This window comes from Chelon labrosus (assembly GCF_963514085.1).
Source record: "Chelon labrosus genome assembly, chromosome: 10".
In the NCBI taxonomy this organism is placed as follows: domain Eukaryota; kingdom Metazoa; phylum Chordata; class Actinopteri; order Mugiliformes; family Mugilidae; genus Chelon; species Chelon labrosus.
The window spans coordinates 30296277-30317090 of record NC_140360.1 but is presented as its reverse complement, the minus strand read 5'-3'; the positions used below and the strand labels follow the sequence as shown (position 1 = coordinate 30317090).

At 40.6% G+C, this 20814-nt stretch overlaps 1 protein-coding gene across 1 annotated transcript; it reads right to left on the bottom strand.

Moving 5' to 3' along the window:
* Window positions 1-5726: 5726 nt before the first annotated feature.
* Window positions 5727-19322, bottom strand: LOC311493779 (troponin C, slow skeletal and cardiac muscles-like; the record flags this gene model as incomplete). Its single annotated transcript, XM_084552563.1, has 6 exons — window positions 5727-5758; window positions 8511-8647; window positions 14623-14737; window positions 14890-15036; window positions 18300-18330; window positions 19299-19322. 6 exons carry the CDS (start codon window positions 19320-19322, stop codon window positions 5727-5729), a joined length of 486 nt encoding a protein of 161 aa, XP_084408689.1.
* Between the last annotated feature and the right edge of the window lie 1492 nt (window positions 19323-20814).

Here is a 20814-nt window from a genome sequence, read left to right as displayed (position 1 = left end):
GCATATGTTAAAAGACCTAAACTTCCTCAGGAAGTAGAGTCTACTCAGTCCCTTAAGATAAGATAAGAGATAAGATAAGATAAGATAAGACTTTATTCATCCCCGTGGGGAAATTAGGGCATTACAGCGGCAGGAAACAACAGTGCGAGATGCAGAAGATACAAAAAAATAGAATAAAAATAGAATACGGCCAACAAATATGTTATCTACAAAAAATATTTACATATTGCATCAAAGAGATTCACAGTGTCTGGTCTGAGTTGAAACAACCAATTTGGATTGAGGAGTTAGAGTGTTAAGGAGGTTAAATATATATATATATGTTGACATTCATGAATATCATGAATTCTTGTACACAGCATCACTGTTGTCCCTCCAGTCCAGTCTGCTGTTCATGTTGACTCCCAGGTACTTATATTGGTCCACTACTTCCACCTCCAGACCCTGGATGGTGATGGGCTCCACTGGTGTCCTCTTCCTCCTGAAGTCAATGACCAGCTCCTTGGTCTTGTCCACATTCAGGAGTAGGTGCTTTGTCTGGGACCACTCCACAAGTCCGCGATCAGTGTCCTGTACTCCACCTCCTGTCCATCTCTAATACACCCAACCACTGCAGAGTCATCAGAGAATGACTCTGCAGGTGGCAGGACCCAGAGCTGTACTGGAAATCAGAGGTGTAAAGAGTGAACAGAAATGGAGACAGGACAGTCCCATGTGGTGCCCCCACATTACTGACAACAGTATCAGACAGGGAGCCCCCCAGCTGCACAAACTGGGGCCTGTCAGACAAGTAATCAGTAATCCAGGAGACAATGGAGGAGCTGACACCCATCCTGAGCAGCTTCTCACTCATCAGAAAGGGCTGAATGGTGTTAAAAGCACTGGAGAAATCAAAGAACATGATCCTCACAGAGCCCTTACCACCATCCAGGTGAGAGTGAGCACAGTGCAGCAGGTAGATGACAGCATCATCCACACCTATATGAGGCTGATATGCAAACTGAAGAGGGTCCAAGACAGGGGTCACCAGGGGTCTCAGCTGAGCCAGAACGAGTCTCTCCAGGACCTTCATGACATGTGACGTCAGTGCAACCGGTCTGAAGTCGTTGAGGCCAGATGGGATGGGCTTCTTGGGCATCGGCACTACACAGGATGTTTTCCATAGCACTGGTATCCTTTCCAGCTTCAGACTCAGGTTGAAGATGAAGTGCAGGATGCCAGACAGCTGTGAAGCGCAAGTCCTCAGGACCCGGGGGTTGACACGATCGGGGCCTGCTGTCTTGCCTTGCTTGACTCTCTCCAGCTGTCTTCTCACCTGGCCAGGCGTCACAGTCATACGGCTAGTCTTCTTGGTGGGGGTGGGAGTTGGGGGGAGAGCAGAGGTGATAGGCAGGAAGGGATCAGTGGTGAGTTGTTGATTGGCTGTCTGGGGGGGTGTAAAGACTGGAGTCCTACTTTGAGGACTCTAAAATATGAATCATATTTGGAGTTATTTCACACTATTTTGTTTACTATATAATTCCATATGTGCTAATTCATAGTTTTGATGCCTTACCGGAGAATCTACAATGTAAATAGTCATGGAAATAAAGAAAAACCATTAAATGAGAGGGTGTGTCCAAACTTTTGACTGGTACTGTATATATATAAAGCATTTGCACTGTTGCATCTACAACAGCTACTGCACTTTTGCTCTTAAAAATACTTTCAATTCAATTCAATTTTATTTGTGTAGCGTCAATAACAATACAAATCGTCTCAAGACACTTTGCCATCTACACACGAGTAAGTGAGTGACAATGCTTCTCTTTTTCTCTTAGATGGAGAAAGAACAACATGAGGAGACACAAGATGAAGCCCACTTGATGGAGTTTGTTAGAGTCCGACAGAACCTCAGAAAAATCCACTCAGTGGTCCAGGACAAAGCTGCAAAGTCTTGAAGTGCTATGGAAAAAGGCTGCCAAAATCTAAACAGATTCCTGATTCAAACTTAATGTATTCAACATCTGCTGCTGTTCATGTACAAGAACAGCTTAAAGATATTATATTATTTGTATTAATTTATTATATATAATCTTAAATACAAAAAAGTAACAAGAACAGAGAAAAGACAAGATAAATAAATTAAATACGGTATATAAACACCAATATAAATTGCACAAATCCTTCATCACAGGCTCTAATAACCATGCTTGAAAAATCCCTGAAGAAAGCTAAAAAAATAAATAAATAACTACATAAAAAAAAGATTCCTGCAGTAAACTATTTCGTATTTTACATACGAGTTTTGTTTTGCATCATCCTAATACCATCTGAACAGTTCCAGTTATGATAACACACAAGTTTTGTATATAGAGAAACAGCAGATAATTAACATAATCTGAATTCAGTGCTCAGACTGTAGCAGATTTTTCAACCTGGGTTTTTCACCCTGTTTGCAACTGGCACTAACATTAACAACAGGTGTGAAATGCAATCTAAAACTTGACTTTTCTAACCTTCTTTGATGCAAAATCATCAATTACATCATCATACGAAATCTGTTGTGCAACGCTAATAGTTGCTAGTTCAGCAAAATTAAAAAACAAATACAGTTGTCTTCTGTGGCTAATAGCAACATATTAGCAAGAGGCTAATAAATAGCCTATAGCCTACTGTCACTCACGTCACTCATAGAAATCTGCATACCTTCATCTTCTTTTTCTGAACTGGGCACATGATGGCTTCTTTGATCTTTTACTTTGATCCATGATGAAGATGAAGACTCGACATCATTAACTTTTGCATTAATGGTATATGGGTCTATGTTAATTTTAGGAATGAAATACAATTTATTTGGAAACAGTTTGTGTTGTGTGGCCTGGGATCAGTCTATCCCTCGCCCCCCTCCCCCTTGCCTCTTCTGACACACACACAACCTGTATGACTCTCAGCAGCAAGTTGAAGTGACAATGAGGGCGCCCCAGCTGGCGAGTTTTGTTTTGAGTTGGCAGGTTGCAGAGCGAATAATATGTTGCAGTCTGCCTTTGTCCTTAGCAGTGGCTGCAGGCTACGGAAAATGATGACATATGGTAAAGGCGTGCACAACCCTTGTACTAGTGACATGCAGAGAGCTAGCCATAGGCACGCGCCAAGGACATGAGCTTAACCCAGTTTGTGACAGATTGCACAGTTCTAGGTGAGGCTTAACTTGCTGCTGACTCAACTCGCTTCTCTCCCTGTATTTACACAGGAAATACATACATTTTGCAATTTTGACCATAGAAATGATTGAAATGACTGGAATCACACTGATATTACATTTATGTGACAGACCAGTGGTATCATTGGTATAATTTATGTTATCATTGTTACTTTTCATGTTGACAGGGGAGGCACTGCCTTACCTGCCTCCCCTGACCGCACGTCCCTGGTTGACCTTCTTCAGCTGCCACAGGACATCCTCTGCTGTGCTTTTTTGATAAGGAAGCTATGTTCAGCTCCCACTTGAGGTCCTGTGTAATGATGATTCTCAGGAAGTGGAAGGACTCCACAGCGTCAACCTGGAAGTCACCCAGGATGATGGGGGCAGGTGGGGCAGCGTTCCCCCTGAAATTTATGACCATCTCCACTGTCTTCACAGTGCACAGCTGTAGGTTATTAGTGCCACACCAATCTCCCACTTGTAGGCGGACTCATCCCCATCAGAAATTGACTCAGTGAGGGTCATGTTGTCTTCAAACTACATGAGTTTGACAGACAGGTGACTGGAGATACAAATTTTCATGTAAAGGGAGAAGAGCAGAGGACACAGAACGCAGCCTTGAGGGGAACCAGTGCTGATGGTCTGTGAGTTGGAGGTGAGCTTTCCCAGCCTCATGTGCTGCTTCTTGTCCGATGGGAAGTCTGTGATCCACCAGCAAAAGGTGTCACACTCCGCTTACACAGCTTGTCCTGCAGCAAATCTACAGTCAGGATCTTTGTGTAGGTTCCGGTAGATTCCAGGTGCTAGAGGATGAAGTGGAGAGGCGGGTTTATTGTATCATCTACAGATCTGTTGGCACTGTAGGTAGACTACAGGGTGTCTAGGACAAAGTAGGTGATGGCCTTCAGGTAGGACAGCCCTGAACACAGTGATCCAGAATGTTCTCTTCTCTGATTGGACATTTAATAAACTGTCTGTATTTTGGGAGTTCATAAGTGAGGTTGTGTTTGATAAAGTCGTAGAGAAAATCATAAGGAGTGCAAGTAGTTTCCACTGCACGCACAGTATCTGGTCGGCAAGCGCCGTGTGCAAGCAGGCATGTGGTGGAATATACACACAGCTCAGAATGAATGAGGCGAACTCCCAGGGAAAGTAAAATGGTTTACAGCTTATAAAAAAATAATTCCAAATCACATGTAACAGCACTCTAAACTATTGTGACTACTCTCTTTAATGCAAGAGGTTGTAACTCGATCTAGAAAGCTTTGTGTACACCACTCCTTGCCCAGAGAAGAGTCCCTGTTTGGAATTTACAAACTGTGAAACAGCATATGTGATACATGTTAGCGTGTCTCTATGGCCTTGCATATGTTAGACAGTCCAAATGCCCCTCAGACTATGAATATCAGCACACAAAACTTCAAACAGTGGGTAACATGGACATGCGATTGCAAAACACTACACTGAAGTAAACCATGGTCTACCTCTTCACTAAGATTTTGATTGAGAACATCACAATGCATTATAGAGGAGGAGAGATCTCAAGAAACTGGCCCAGAGAAATATGTTTTGAATTTACACACTGAATTTGATACCAAGTGGACACGTCTTCTGCTCACATCTCAGGCAGGAGGGACTAAGACATGCAGGTATGCAAGGTAAAGAACCAATGGCTGATGCTCCTAGTAAATGTCATGACCATTACCAACCCACTGCCCAAAAAACTAAACCAGCAAACAAAGAAGGAAAACAAACATAAGTGCCGGAGACAGTTTTTGTTGAGTGAACTCATAATATTTTTACTCGACTGGAAAGACAAAATGTTGTGTAAAAATGTTTGTAGTCTGTAATCTTTCCCTTCTGCTGCGAACAGTACACTAAGTCAGTAACATGTATATTCTTCCCTTCATCTGTTGGTCAAAGTTCATGTGACATCAGCATTAAGGTGATGGATTCTTCACTTTCCTTATTTTATTGACATGCATGCACCGAATTCATGTTAATGAGCATTTCATTTTGTAGAGGTTCAGAATTTACATTTTGAATTTAGAATTTGTTCTAAAATGTATCATCTTGAGTGGATGAAAATCTACCAAAGCAATACAATGATCATAACCCTAACCATATTCAACTTTATTGTTTCAGATGTGAAGGTCATTAGTTTCTTTTTGATCTAAAAATATCTAGCTGATATAAGAAAATATTATACATTATTTTTCTCAATATGTAAAATGATTTTTTTTTTTATGTGTTTAAATGAACACATTACATGACCTATTACGATAAAGAAAACACACAATTATGGAAATAGTTTTATTTAAAATAGTCTTTCTTTGATTTGTCATTAGTATCTTTGTATTCACTGACATTTCTTTGCAAACCTTTTAAGGCCTCGGTGAAATAATTTGAGAATAACTGACAGCACAAGCATTGTATATTGTTTAAAGCAGACAAAGGAGGATGTGTCTTCAGGAAGGGCCTTAGATGATCTTGTCAGTACAAAGTGGAGATAGATGTTGTAATGTGAAGCAAGCCAAATCCTTTATTCAACACCTTTCATGAACTCCAGGAACTCTGTCAGAGACAACAAACAAGTCAATATATTATCACTAGTAAAACTATACTTCACATATGCAGTATGCATAGGCCAGCATTATAACTGACTCATTAAAAAATGTACACAGCATGTTAAGCACTATTTACTCAGGATTGGTACCTGGAGATGTCGTGTCATTTAGAAATTACTCCTGTGTTACTTGTGGCGTATTCGCAAGGGGTTGCAACTCTGTGTTTTAATACCACCATTGTCCCCAGATATGATGTCAAGGCTCTGCTACTTTCTGCCCGCCCCCACTACATGTTAGAAGTAATATTACACCTTTTATACCACTACACAGCTTAAGTTACTTTGCAGGTTTGGATTCATAATAAAGTTTACCGATGTGACCAAGGTGATGAACACATTCATTCACCAATAAGTAAAGTCCTTTCATTCATATTCTGTAACCGCTTGTTCCTGTTAAGGATGAATCCTGTTACACTCTGGACAGGTCGCCAGTCTAACGCAGGGCTAACACAGAGAGACAGACAACCATTCACACTCACATTCACACCTACGGCCAGTTTGGAATCACCAATGAACCAAACACTCCACACTGAAAGGCCCAGGTTTGAACCTGGGACCTTCTCGCTGTGAGGCATCAGTGCTAACCTACTCGCCACATACATTTGGACTGATGGGACTGAATCCACAACAATAGTACAGCTGTAATTAATGTAGGCTGTGATGTGTGAATCTTGTGCTACACATAGGAAACATGTGGATTTGGAACACGCCATGGTGTTAATATGTAATTCCCATGGCATTACAAGGGAGACCAATGGGGTTACATGTGAAACATAAGTTTAAATTTTATGTGAAAGTGATGCTTTTGAAATCCATGGGCCGACTGGGCCTTTCTGTGTGGAGTTTGCATGTTGTCCCTGTGTCTGCGTGGGTTCTCTCTGGGTACTCCGGCTTCCTCCCACTGTCCAAAGACATGTGAGTGTGAATGGTTGTCTGTCAGAGTGTACCCTGTCTCTCACCCGATGACAGCTTGCATAGGCTCCAGTACCCCCTGCGACCCTTCACAGGACAGTGCCTGGTTAAGCATGTAATGTTAATACCATTCATACTACAGAGTTTTGTGATATCATATGTCACTATATGAGTTGGGTTCTGCTCAAGGTTTCTTCCTGTTAAAAGGTTTCAGACCGGATGTTGTAAAGTGTCTTGAGACAATTTGTGTTGTTATTTATGCTATATAAATCGAATTGAATTGAACTGAACTGAGTATACATAAAAACCACGTGCTTAATTTGCTTAATGCCAAAAATTTTTGAACAGGGACAACAGCCAAATGTAACACATTAATCTGTAGTATTTCAAGTATGCAGCTGAGGTGTTCTAGTGTTGTTTAACTGTGCCATAGTGTGAAAATCCTTCCAGAGATAGTTTGGAACGTATTGAGTCCAACCTATTGTATTGGGAATTATTTAATGAACTCTTTGTGGGCGGCAGTGGTTAGCACTGATGCCTCACAGCAAGAAGGTCCCGGGTTCGACTCCATGGGCCGACTGGCCCTTTCTGTGTGGAGTTTGCATGTTCTCCCTGTGTCTGCGTAGGTTCTCTCCCACCGTCCAATGACATGCTCATTAGGCATGGTTGTCTGTCTCTCTGTGTTAGCCCTGTGATAGACTGGCGACCTGTCCAGGGTGTACCCCGCCTCTCGCCCGATGACAGCTGGGATAGGCTCCAGCAGACCTCGTGACCCTTAACAGGAATAAGCGGTTACAGAAGATGAATGAATGAATGAATAACAAACTCTTTTTCACAACTCATCCCAGGTATCTTTCTGTTTTTATGAAATACAGTGCACTAGTTAGATGATGTCAATAGTCAATACTTGGAATTTAATTTTTACTGATGCTGGATTTACAATGCCATAAAGACGGCTTTCCCTTTTATTGTTTAATTAATTTGTCCATGTTGATAACTGTTATTGACTGCATCATTAGGCTACTTTTGTGTGGTCCACATGCCTTCCAGGGTCTACTGTCTTGTTATGTATTCTTAACAAGAACAGGAGCTTTGTACAATGCTTGATGTCCTGAGGTAATATTGGACTGCCATTGAATTACTACTCACAGTATGTGCATGCTGCAATCTTGTAATTGTGATTTTTTTCAGTACATAATGCAAGACTTTGAAGACTGCTGTGTTTCATACTATGGTAGTCCAGACTAATAAAAAATAAAATGAGAATTCACAAAGACTACAAAATTGGCTTTGTACAGATTCTGAATATATTTTAATATACTCTATGGATAGATGAGTTTTAAATAGGAATATTAGTGAATGCTGCCCACCTGAAACTTCAAACTCTTTTACTTTTTGTCACTAAGAGCAAGTAGTTGGGTCTATTTGATCTTGTTTCATCTCTGTGACTTTGTTTTGATTTTTATGAAACAATCAGTTCACGGATGTTCATGCGAAATCATACACTAATATGAGGCTAGTCTTTTGTGTGGACTGTCGTGAGAGGATGCTGCAGAATGCATGTCTGAGCCAGCACCTAGAGACTAAGAAGACAGTCCACTTGATATGGTCTGTAAGGAGTAGGTATAAGTTATAAAGTAGAATACTATGCTGATTACTCAAATACTAGTAAATTATAGTTTCTGCATATGCACACTATCAAATTCTGTGCATATGAACACAGTCTGCTGGTCATAAAGTTGATGTTTCGTTTTTGCCTTTGTGCTATTAATGGGCTGGGCCCCATACCGTCATAATCGATCTTGCCATCATTGTTTTTGTCTCCATCCTTCATCAGCTCCTCAATGTCATCTTCGGTGATGGCCTCTCCAGTGGAGTCCAGCATGGTCTTCAGTTCTTCCAAGTCAATGTAACCATCTCCGTTCCTCAAAATAGGAGAAAGAAATCCTTCTACTCACTGTCCAAAAGACGTTCAAAAAAGGGGAAACTGGACTTGTAGAGTTTTTGAGAAGAAGTTTCACCACTCATCCGAGTAGCTTCTTCAGTTCTAGGGGACTGGTGGGAAGTTTGAGGTTTAAATAGGAACTCCTACTGAAACTTGCTTGTTGTGTAAACAACTAGAAACCGGTGCAACAAATTTCCATTAACATTTGGGTACTTACCTGTCGTTGAAGGGAGCTGTTTTGTCCCTGTCCTCTTTCATTATGAATGGTGCTCTAACGACCCTTGTCTGTCAGAGGCAGTGTCAAGGTGTGAATGGAGTTTAAACTTCTTCTGGACAGAAGTTAAAACTGAAATTTGCTTGTTGTTTACACAACAAGCAAATTTCAGTAGGAGTTCCTATTTAAACCTCAAACTTCCCACCAGTCCCCTAGCTACTCAGGTGAGTAGTGAAATGTCTTCTCAAAAAACTCCAGCTGCCTTTTTTGAACCTTTTTTGGATATACCATGACCTGGATCAATGAGAATCTTCACAGACATAGTTCTACTCACTGAGTTTAACCTTTTTAATAATAATAATAATAATAATAAACTAGATGATCGCAAGCTATCATAAAGGGGTCCATGCTGTGGCGAAGTCGTCCCTGAGCGGGACGCAGAGGCATAAGTCACCAGTAGCGCCCCCTATAGACCATATTGCACGAAACTTGCTGGGCTTGAGTCATCCACAGATTACAGTTGTCAAATTTCCTTGAAGGATTAATAAAGTATTCTGATTCTGATTCTGAGTATTGTACGCAAGCATATTGTAATGATACGTTTCACAAGGATTGGGTTAATACTTCAAAAGTTATAGGCCTTAAAGTCATATAAAATGTTTCGTGTCACCTGTAGCGCCCCCTGTTAAAGTAATGTCACGCAACTTGATGGGCGTCTACACAATATTTTACAGATTATGCCAAATTTCATGAACAGCTATGCAGTTTTAGAGATATTGCAATGTTGCTAGGGTGGCACAGTGGCGAGGTGGTTAGCACTGATGCCTCACAGCAAGAAGGTCACCGGTTCGAATCCATGGGCCGGCTGGCTTTTCTGTGTGGAGTTTGCATGTTCTCCCTGTGTCTGCGTGGGTTCTCTCTGGGTACTCTGGCTTCCTCCCACCATCCAAAGACATGCTCATTAGGTTAATTGGTGACTCTAAATTGGCCGTAGGTGTGAGTGTGAATGGTTGTCTGTCTCTGTGTTAGCCCTGTGATGGACTGGCGACCTGTCCAGGGTGTACCCCTGCCTCTCGCCCGATGACAGCTGGGATAGGCTCCAGCAGACCCCCGTGACCCTTAACAGGACTAAACGGGTATAGAAGATGAATGAAATGTTGCTTTTTTAGCACCCCCTAGAGACCAAGGGTCACAAAAGTTGGGGTGCTTGTACAGAATCAATGATTATGCAGTTTGATAAAGTTTGGGTAAATACTGCACAAGATATTAGCTTTCACTGTGCCACACAATAAAAAATTAATTAGCCATTAACTTTGTAATCAATAACCCTGCTAAAATTCTTTTGAGTACTTTTCATTATCTTTGTCCATTGTCCATGGTAGGAATTGGATGAACGTGCTAGGTAGAGTTGGGTTTTGTTTGAGGTGCAATTTATTCAAAATGGCGGAAAACAATGGCTGGCGGAAATGGACGTGGCCTAGTCCATTAGAACCAGGGCTATGTAAGGAATCAGAGGGAGAAAGAAAGAATTTTGTTTCTAAGGCCCACGGTTCACAAGATATGAGGCAAAACGTAAAAAGGCCTATTAGCACCACCTAGCTGTAGGCATGTGTATTGACACCGTGGCAAAGTGACATGGTAGGACTTCTTCCAAGTTACCAGGTCTGATGCCTTGTCACCCTTGCAGTTTGTCCGAGGTAGACACTTTAGCTAAGCAGAATAAGATTAATCATTCTAATAATAATAAGAAGAAATAGATGATCGCAAGCAATCATAAAGGGGTCCATTCCATGGCAAAATCGTCCCCAAGTGGGACACAGAGGCATAAGTCACCAGTACCGCCCATTATAGACCGTATTGCACGAAACTTGGTGGGCTTGTAAGGAGTCATCCACAGATTATTATTGTCAAATGTCAAGCAGTTTACTGTGGTGGTTTCTGAGATAAAAACATGTAGTTGTTGTAGCCCCCCTACAGCCCGAATGTCACAAAACGTGCCATGATTGTACGCAAGCATATTATAATGATGGCTGCTAAGTTTCATAAGGATTGAGTGAATACTTCAAAGCACATTATAATGATGGTTGCTACGTTTCATAAGGATTGGGTGAATACTTCAAAGGGTTATAGTCTTTAAAGTCATATGAAATGTTTGGTGACACCTGTCACCCCCTGTTGTCGTAATTTCATGCAACTTGATGGGCGTCTACACAATATATTACAGATTGTGTATGCCAAATTTCATGAAGTTAGCTATTGCACTTTTTGAGATACTGAAATATTGCTTGTGTAGCGCCACCTAGAGACCAAGGGTCACAAAAGTAGGGGTGTTTGTACAGAATCATATTATTATCAATGCTATGAAGTTTGATTAAAGGAGTCCTAGAATTCAAAACCACATTTACGTTGTTCCTGTTGAATTTAGGCTCCGAGTGGTGTCTAAGGACCACACCAAAAACTTCACCGCCTTCTCCAGCCTGCTTTCGTATGCAAATTCAAAACTAGAAACGGCCGTGTTGAAATGGGCAAATCTGAACAGAGCTCCGATATTACGTAATAGGCGCCCAGCCCTTTTGGATACACCCTCTCTAATTTGCATGTTCCAGCCCACTGTAAGGGCGGAGGCGTTAGCTAGCTAGCCCCAGCGACAGCTAACCGCAGTTTCTGACAAGAGGGATACGGTATGTCGGACTATGTGTGTAATGTTCCAGGATGTTTGGGGCAGGTCAAGACTCTACACAGACTTCCCCAAGAACTCAACTGTCAGCGGGAATGGTTGATGTTCATTTACAACCGCGTTCCACAGAGCTTCAACCCGAGGTTGGTAGTTTGTTCTGCCCACTTCACCCCGGAGTGTTTCTCCGACCTCGGACAGTATCAAGCCGGCTGGGTCGCCGGGATAGCTCAGTGGGTAGAGCTGGCGACCCAGATGCCGAGGCTGAGTCCTTGCTGCAGCAGCCCAGGGTTCGAGTCCGACCTGTGGCTCTTTGCTGCGTGTTATCCCCTCTCTCTCTGCCCCCTTTCCTGTCTATCTTCAGCTGTCTCTATAATAAAGGCAACAAAAAGCCCCCAAAAAATATATTTAAAAAAAAAAAAGTATCAGGCCGGCTTTGCACAGCGCCTGAAATTAAACCCAGGATCAGTGCCAACGATTTTGACACCACAGCAGACATCCGTAAGTATCACGCTAGGATTTCGTGTGTTTTGTGTGTCGTTAATGACTAATGCATCAGCTATTAGGCATAGTAGCTATCTGTATATGATTTGGCTAGCTATCTCTACGGCTATCAGTTTGACGTCTTGCGTTTTTGTGACTAGTTTGTATGACAAATGGCCGGTTATGGTTAAGGATATGTTTTTCCCTGTTTTTTCCCCGTTTGTGGACCATTTGTGGCAATGCAATCGATCACCTGTTGTCATTATATGGATTGAAAACTAAGTTTGCCCGGCTCGAAAAATACAGGGCAGAATTAGTGTTGCTAATTGGCATAGCGTTTGCTAACGCCGACGAATTCGACTAATTTCTTTCTCAGCAGTAAACGTAGTTCGGTTAGCTATCGATGGCTTTGGCTCCAGCCTCAGCCCGGTGGATTAGGCCAATCAGCTTTCAGGATATGTGGGCCAATCAGCCTTTGGGTAAACTGGCCAATCAGCACGCAGCTCATTTCATTATTCATGAACTTGCTGAGTGGGCGGGAAAAACAAACTGTTTCATTGCAGGGCTTATTTATGACCTTGTATTAGGCTCTCTAGCAGTGCTCCTGGGGCGTTTTCAGCCCCACAAATTTACATATGCCATTATTTAGGCTCAAAGATCAATTCCTAATAGTCAAAAAATGTGTTCTAGGACTCCTTTAAGTTTGGGTATATACTTCACAAAATATTAGCTTTGGAGTTATACTGCGCCACGCTGTAAAAAACAATTAGCCATTAACTTTGTAATCAATAACTCTGCTAAAATTCTTTTGAGAACTTTTCATTATCATTGCCATAAATTATACATGCCAAGTTTGGTGAGAATTGGTTGAATGGGCAAGGAGGAGTTGATTTTGCTTTGAGGTGCAATTTTTTTCCAAAAAATGGCAGACGGAAATGGGCATGGAGTCCATTGGTCCAGTGGTATCTAAGGCATCAGAGGGAGAAAGAATTTTGTTTCTAGGGCACGCGGTTCTCGAGATATGAGGCAAAACGTAAATTGGCTCATTACAGCGCCACCTAGCTGCAGGCATGTGTATTGACATCTTGCCAAAGTGACATGCTAGGACTTCTACCAAGTTTACCAGGTTTGACTCCTTTCGCCCTTGCAGTTTGTACTGGGCAGACACTTTTAGCTATGCGACGGGGAATAATAATAATTATTATTATATTGATAGGCGACATAGGTACGGGTACTCCGGCTTCCTCCCACCATCCAAAGACATTAGGTTAATTGGTGATTCTAAATTGGCCGTAGGTGTGAGTGTGAGTGTCTGTCTCTCTATGTTAGCCCTGCAATAGACTGGCGACCTGTCCAAGGTGTACCCCCGCCTCTCGCCCGATGACAGCTGGGATAGGCTCCAGCAGACCCCTGCGACCCTTAACAGGAATAAGCGGGTACAGAAGATGAATGAATTATAATGATAAGAAGAATAAAAATCGCAACAAAATCAATAGGGTTCCAGCAACTTCATTTGCATGGCCCCCTAATAATAATAAGAAGGAGAATAAAAATTGCAACAAAATCAATAGAGTTCCAGCAACTTAATTTGCATGGACCTCTAAAAATCGCAACAAAATCAATAAGGATCCTGCAATGTCGTTGCGATCACAAAGGGGTCCATGCCATGGCGAAGTTGTGCCCAAGCGGGACACAGAGGCATAAGTCACCAGTAGCACCCCCTATAGACCGTATTGCACGGAAGTTGGTGGGCTTGTAAGGAGTCATCCACAGATTATTGTTGTCAAATTTCAAGCAGTTTACTGTGGTGGTTTGTGAGATATAAACATGTAGTCGTTGTAGCGCCCCCTACAGCCCGAATTTCACGAAACTTGGCATAATTGTACGCAAGCATATTACAATGATGGCTGCAAAGTGTCATAAGGATTGGGTGAATACTTTTAGTATAGGCCTTAAATTCATATGAAAGTTTTCCGTGTCACCTGTAGCACCCCCTGTACACATAATGTCACTGAACTTGATGGGCATCTACACAATATTTTACAGCTTTTGTATACCAAATTTCATGAAGTTGGTTATTGCAGTTTTTGACATATTGAAATGTTGCTTTTGTAGCACCCCTTAGGGACCGCCGTGATGCTTTAGCTACACAGAATAAGATTCATCATAATAAAAATAAGAAGAATAAAAATCGCAACAAAATCAATAGGGATCCTGCAACTTCGTTTGCATGGACCCCTAATAATAATTTAACCCTTTATTGTCCGGCAATGGAGAAATTTCAGTTCCTGCCATTTGACCCATCCATTTGTTCACACAGTTGTGTGTACAGTTGGAGCAGTGGGCAGCAGCCTCTAAGGACTGCGCCTGGGTAGCAGTTTGGGTTAGATGCTTGCTCAGGGCACCTCAGCCATGGTCACAGTGGGAGGCGAACCTGGGACCCACTAGCACTAAACTGTTCTGGGTGTACAGTGCTGAACTACATCATCTTTTTCTAACAGGGTCTTTTCTCATATTAAGATCAGCAAGATAATTCCATTTGACTTTAATGATAATTAAAACATTATTGTGACCAGAGACCTACTTGTCAAACATTCGGAAAAGTTCCGCCAACTCTTCCTCTGATTTTCCCTTGCTCTCCTCCTTCATGCAGCGAACCATCATAACCAAGAACTCATCAAAATCTACTGTGCCGCTGCCTGTGAACATATAGCATAAAGTTATAAAGACTCTGTATCTTTAGTATCATATTTCAGCTGTTTATCCTTTAATTGTACAGTTTTTCTCTTAGTCATGCCATAAAACAAACATGGTGGCAATAGATCTGACAAGCGGAATGATGATGGCATACCGTCCTCATCCACCTCATCAATCATCTCCTGTAACTCTTCAGGGGTGGGATTCTGTCCCAGCATTCTCATCACCTTCCCCAATTCTTTGGTGCTGATGCAGCCATCCTCAGCATCCTGGATGAAGATGTCAAATGCAGCCTTGAACTCTAGAAGACAAACATGGACATCTATGATGAAAATGCAATGCAAGTGGTGACACAAATAATCTTCTAACGTTATTCAATTTTAATAAGTTAATTAATTTAAGGCCAGGTCCTTTTAGGACCATAGACAACATTAATTCATTTGACATGCAGATACAGGTCTGCAATGCTTTAATAACCTCTATGTCTCATTCTAATTACTGACAATGAGAATTTCTTTGAAAAAAAAAAAAAGCTTCACTGGGACCTAAGAATGTAATTACTATTTTCTGCACTGTAAAACAATACCAAAACCTTACATTGATGGGATAACACATTGAATTATATAGTAAGCAAAAAAGTGAAAGCAAGCAAAATCCATTTGATTTTACATTCTTCATATTTACACACATTGGACGTTCTCTCAAACAACTTCATGAGGTGGTAATATTCATAGTTTTTCCAACACTGGTGTAGCTAATTTCTGTTAATGGCTAGACACTTGCATTATGTAGTTTAGTGAGAAAGGGTGTGCCAAAACCAAAATTGTTTCTGGGGGAAACAAAACCTATCCACAAACGCATGCCCTAACACAGGAGAACCAGCTCATTAGGAAATGTTTCAGCGGCCCACCTACACCTGAAGGACAAAGAACACTCACTTGAAGACGGCAATGTCGAAATGTTAGCCAGAGAAGACAGATAGTTTGAAAGATGAGTAAAGGAAGCTATGTATGTTAGACTGGAAAAAACTTCTCTGAACAGAGGAGGTGGGCTAAGGTATAATCAGCCATCAATTTACAATACAGTCCTAATTTCTGTCCCCAAGAAGTTTCAACCCGATTCACACATTGAGACTGGAGCCTCTACCTGATAACTGGTCGTTAGAATACCATTCAAAGGAAAAGAGGACAGGGCCAAACAGTTAACGCTCAATGATAGGTATGTATCTACCCATTAATGGACACTAGTCGTGCCAGTTTCTGGCCATTAACAGAAACAAGTAAAGCTTCTGATGGGCTACACCCACCAGACTGTCTTTTAGTCCAGGCTTTTCCAACTTTCTTAATATCAGCCAACTCTGTTATATCCTAGTCCTACATACCATGCAAGATTTTGTCTTCCCATGATGGTTTTTGCTCCTCTTTATCTTCCTCTTTGGGTTTCTGCTTCCCAAGGTATTTGCTAAGCATTTCATCAGACGAGATCATCTCCTAAATGTACTCCTGGATCTTTGTTGTTTCATACTGTATAGTGGGTGTGAAGCTCACTGATCCTTGGCCTCCTTTATTCCACTTGGTGTACAACCTTAGGGTGCTCGATTTGGCTTTCTTGTCTTTATATCAGTGGTCTCTATCTCCTCCATTGGGCTGCTTATTATGCCAGTGTGGCATAAGAAACTAGACTAGATGCCACTAAATTGCACACACAGGGAGAGTCTTTCCACAATAAGAACACAGTCTTTAGTTGTATATATTCTATCTACTGTATTATTAGAATTTTGTTTTTATTTAAGGTTCCTTATATGAATAATGTCAGTAGACCTCTAAAAGATTAGAACTGTCAGGTAATGTTGTTTAAATGCTGGAGTCAAAAGTAAATCCTTAAAAGCCCCTGTCTGATAAACTAAGAGGTTTCAGGAATTCGACACAGGATCCAAATAAAGAATTAAATATATTTTTTGAGAATTTGTGTTTTAACGCCACATGAATGACCACTGAGATTAGTTAAATACTCAGTTCACTCATTCACTCATTTTTTCTGTGTATTAATGCTCAAGTTGTTGTTTGTGTTGGTCACCTTTTCTGGAAGTCCACATCCTCACTTATTGTACTCTGGCTGTCTTTATGTTGCTCTCTTCACACTTATTATATACTATCTTTTACAGAGCAGAGACCGTTCATTGCCACTCATAATTCAAACCAATTATGCTTGCTAAAGGTGTTCCAAAAAGTTTCCAGGAAATGTCTCTGGTTTTTGGAAAATTTCCTGCTTTTTTCAGCCAAGAGTACAAATTCCCTCTCCTGGGAGGCTTGCTGCTTTTTCTGGTAGATGGAAGATGTGTTTATCTACTTAAACACATCTTCATATACATTAAGATAAGTGGACAGTATGTGCCTAATTTATTTTTTAATTGTTTTAATATTCCCATTATTTCTTAATATATAAATGTGAAATCAATAAATTTTTTCCTTTAGATAACAGTAGTAATCATACTTGTGTCTAATCAGTATCATTAGGTACATAATACTAAATATAGGTAAATAACAATAAGTAATAATTAAAACGGCAAGCAGCGTTGAATGGGCCCTTGCAGCCCACGCCCGTTGAGGGCCGGGCAAGTGCGGGGTTACTGCAGGTCTCAGGGGATACACTGGAGTAACAATGCACCATGGCACATTGCATAGTCTGTGCAGTTGAATATTTTTCAGGGCACATCATCTGCGGCAGCTGTAAGTCTTGGCTGTTTTGAATGTATTCTCTCTGAGGCATCAGAGTATGTTAAAATAGCTTCACACACACCCACACACAGACACACGCAGACAGCCCACCAGAGAGAAATGCAATGGCCCCATCTGCTGGACAAAGTAGCACACTACTTGAAATGGTGCCAGAATTAAGGAGACTGTCAGTCATTTCACTTTAACAACCAGAACAAAACTCACAAGTTTCGCAGTAACTCATCACGACAAGTGTAAGGCTGTCCTGACAACATTCGAAGTGAATTCAATCAACCTGACAAACACTACAAAATAAGACATTTCCTGCTCTCAATAGGTTGCGCTACAATAATTGTATGAATATCGACCTATGGATGTGTGCAGTTAGGGACCATTAACGATACTGTAAAGTTTGATGCAGTTTGGACAAAGTATGGCTGAATTACAGCACGTTTAATGCAACTTCCTGTTTCATGGCGAGTCATGGAACTTGGAGGAGCCAAAATGGCCATGGCCCTTCAACATAAAGTGTGTCCTGGGATGTTACATATGTGTGCAAATTTTCAGATTTTTAGGCACAACAGGCTTCAGGAGCTGGCCACGCCCGTGCTCAAGACCCTTACAGATTAAATTTCTCGGGCGACCGGAGGTGTCTGCAGAGTTTCAGGACTTGTCGTGCATGTTTAGGCACTAATATGGCCTTGCGAAGAGTCAGAAAGAGAAGGAAAAAAATAATAAAAATAAAAATAAACAGTATGAAAACAATAGGGTCCTTGAAACTCCAGTTGCATGGCCCTGTTGGGTCCCTGCTACTTCGTTGCTTGGGCCCTAATAATAGTTTTCTCACCATTTTTCTGTTCCTCTGTCAAGTTCTCAACCTGGAGGGAGACAAATGTTGTATATATTATTATTATTTTTTTTTAAAGCATTTCACTTCTTTTTAACACTTATGTTGGAGTTTAACAGAAGCAGCCTGTGTTACACTGAGTATAGTTGCAGTGTAATATGATACAATTTCTTCACATACTATTCTTGTTCAAAGGAGGTGGGGCAATGAGAAGATCAGCTGCCCCCTCTCTTCTCTCCCATGAACAGTCCACTGTCCTTTGTTATATTGTCAGGCACACGGATATGACCTTGTCACATTATCCTCTGTGCTGTTACTGGGCATAACACCCATTTTCAATTGAACTGAACTCCTGTTTTTGTCCTGTCCAACATATGAATGATATAGGTTTTTTAAGAAGAAGAAATAAAAGGTCAATGATTACTTTACACGTTGGGACTGGAGAATTGTTTTTTGTTTTACTTACAATTTGATGTTTTGAAATTGTATTAACAGATTAGAAGTTTATTTATATTTTCTTTCTTTCTATGCTGTTTCAAAGTTATCGCTACTAATGCAATAACAATGTGGAGAAAATGAATTAATTAGCTCTTTCTAGAAATAGTTTTTAGAAATTTAATTATTCTAACAATACTGGAATGGTCCTGAAAACATAGCCAAGGACGTGACCTCAGAGTCCTCAATGTTAGACTAAAAATTAATAGAACTCTAAAATTCTCTATGTTGTAGATTCACAAGTTTGTAATTATTGCATGTTTGCGGTAGTGGATTTTACAACAGTTTGTGCGTAAAAATTCTATAGCTATCGAAATTGACATTGGAATTACAGGAGTAGAGTTCATCTTAACAGCTGCCACAATGGTCTCTAAATGTTTTTAAGTGCTGTGCAACAACATGCAACAGTTTGTTGTATGATTTTCCAATAATTACATGCTTTAGAAATTCTCACCTCACAGTCAAGGTTTAGATAGAGAAATGCAAAAGACATAGCATACTCACTGCTGCCTTATATACGTCATCCATGGCTGCTGGTTTGTTCCAGACTGACACAAGACTGCACTCAGATACTGAACAAGTACTGACAGGAATAACTGCCTCAGTCTTTATTGTTGGAGGGTTGTGGTTCTAAAAAAGCTCTTGACCCATCCCGCAAAATCCAAGGGAGATGACGGACAGAGGCAGGCAGACAGAGAGAGAGAGAGAGAGAGAGAGAGAGAGAGAGAGAGAGAGAGAGAGAGAGAGAGAGAGAGAGAGACCGGCAGAGACAGAAAGAGAGCGAAACATCTATAAATAGTAAACAACAGAAAACACCTAACAAGTGGAGAAGACTGACAGCAGTACCAAAATGGAGATGTTCCCTTTGGGGTTATAAACTGTCTTTGTTTAGCATAGGCTTTTGGTAGATTTGACTGATAAAGGGTGCTTATTTCATCTTGGTCCTCCCAGAAATTGTCCTACAAAGCTTCCATATGTTATTTAAATATTCAGTTATTCAGTCAAGTTGAGATAAGATAATTAATTTTATGACAATAAATAGAAAATAAATATGCTGTATAAAGCTGAAACTTATGATGTGCAAAGACATACATATTGTTTAATTTGAATTGCAAGAATTTGTCAGAAAGTTTCAAAAACTGTTCTTAAAGTTTATCAAAATTATCAAAGACATCCCCTCAGACTGTGACGTCTTCAAATAGATAGACAGACAGACAGATAGATAGGTAGATAGATAGATAGATAGATAGATAGATAACTTTATTGATACATTTGGGAGGTTCCCGGAGGGAAATTGACATTACCATCATTATCATCATTTATGCTGGAGAGGACATTATCATCATTTATGCTAAATGGTGCTCACAGGACAGAGTAAAAATCTACTGGAAAGCTCCGCCAGCGTCATAGAGAATGCTTCATGTATCATTCTGTCTTTCTGACATTATTAACCCATAAACTCACCATAATTAATCATAATCCTTTAAAGTCAAATTGAAAGAATTTAATGTTTAGTTTTCATTTATTTCCTATGCCCTGAGTATAGACTGGAGTCAAATGTCTACATGACAATAGATATTCAGATAGGGCTATTTTAAAAGTGTGTCCTTGACTAGAAATAGTAGTCCTCTATCTGCAGGGAGGGTTAGAGAAGGAGTATGGTGATAAATGTGTTGTAAGGCTAGCCCTATACAGAATGAACAGATAGCACCCAATGTGCAGCGGTTGTAAATAGGCTTATTAAATTAGTTTATTAAATGTGTGGTGCTCACTGCACAAGCAGTTTTTCATGTGTAGCTTAATAATACATCAATACATTCTTGCTCACTGGTAAACTGGGTCAGGTTACTAACCCTAACTGTTCTTTCTTCCATTGTAGTCATTGGCCCATATTTAATAATAATAATAATCAATTTTATTTGTATTGCACTTTACATTTAAAGCAATCTCAAAGTGCTACAGGGCAAACAGTTTAAAAATAATGTAAGTTAAAACAACCAGGGTCAAAAATTAAAATTAA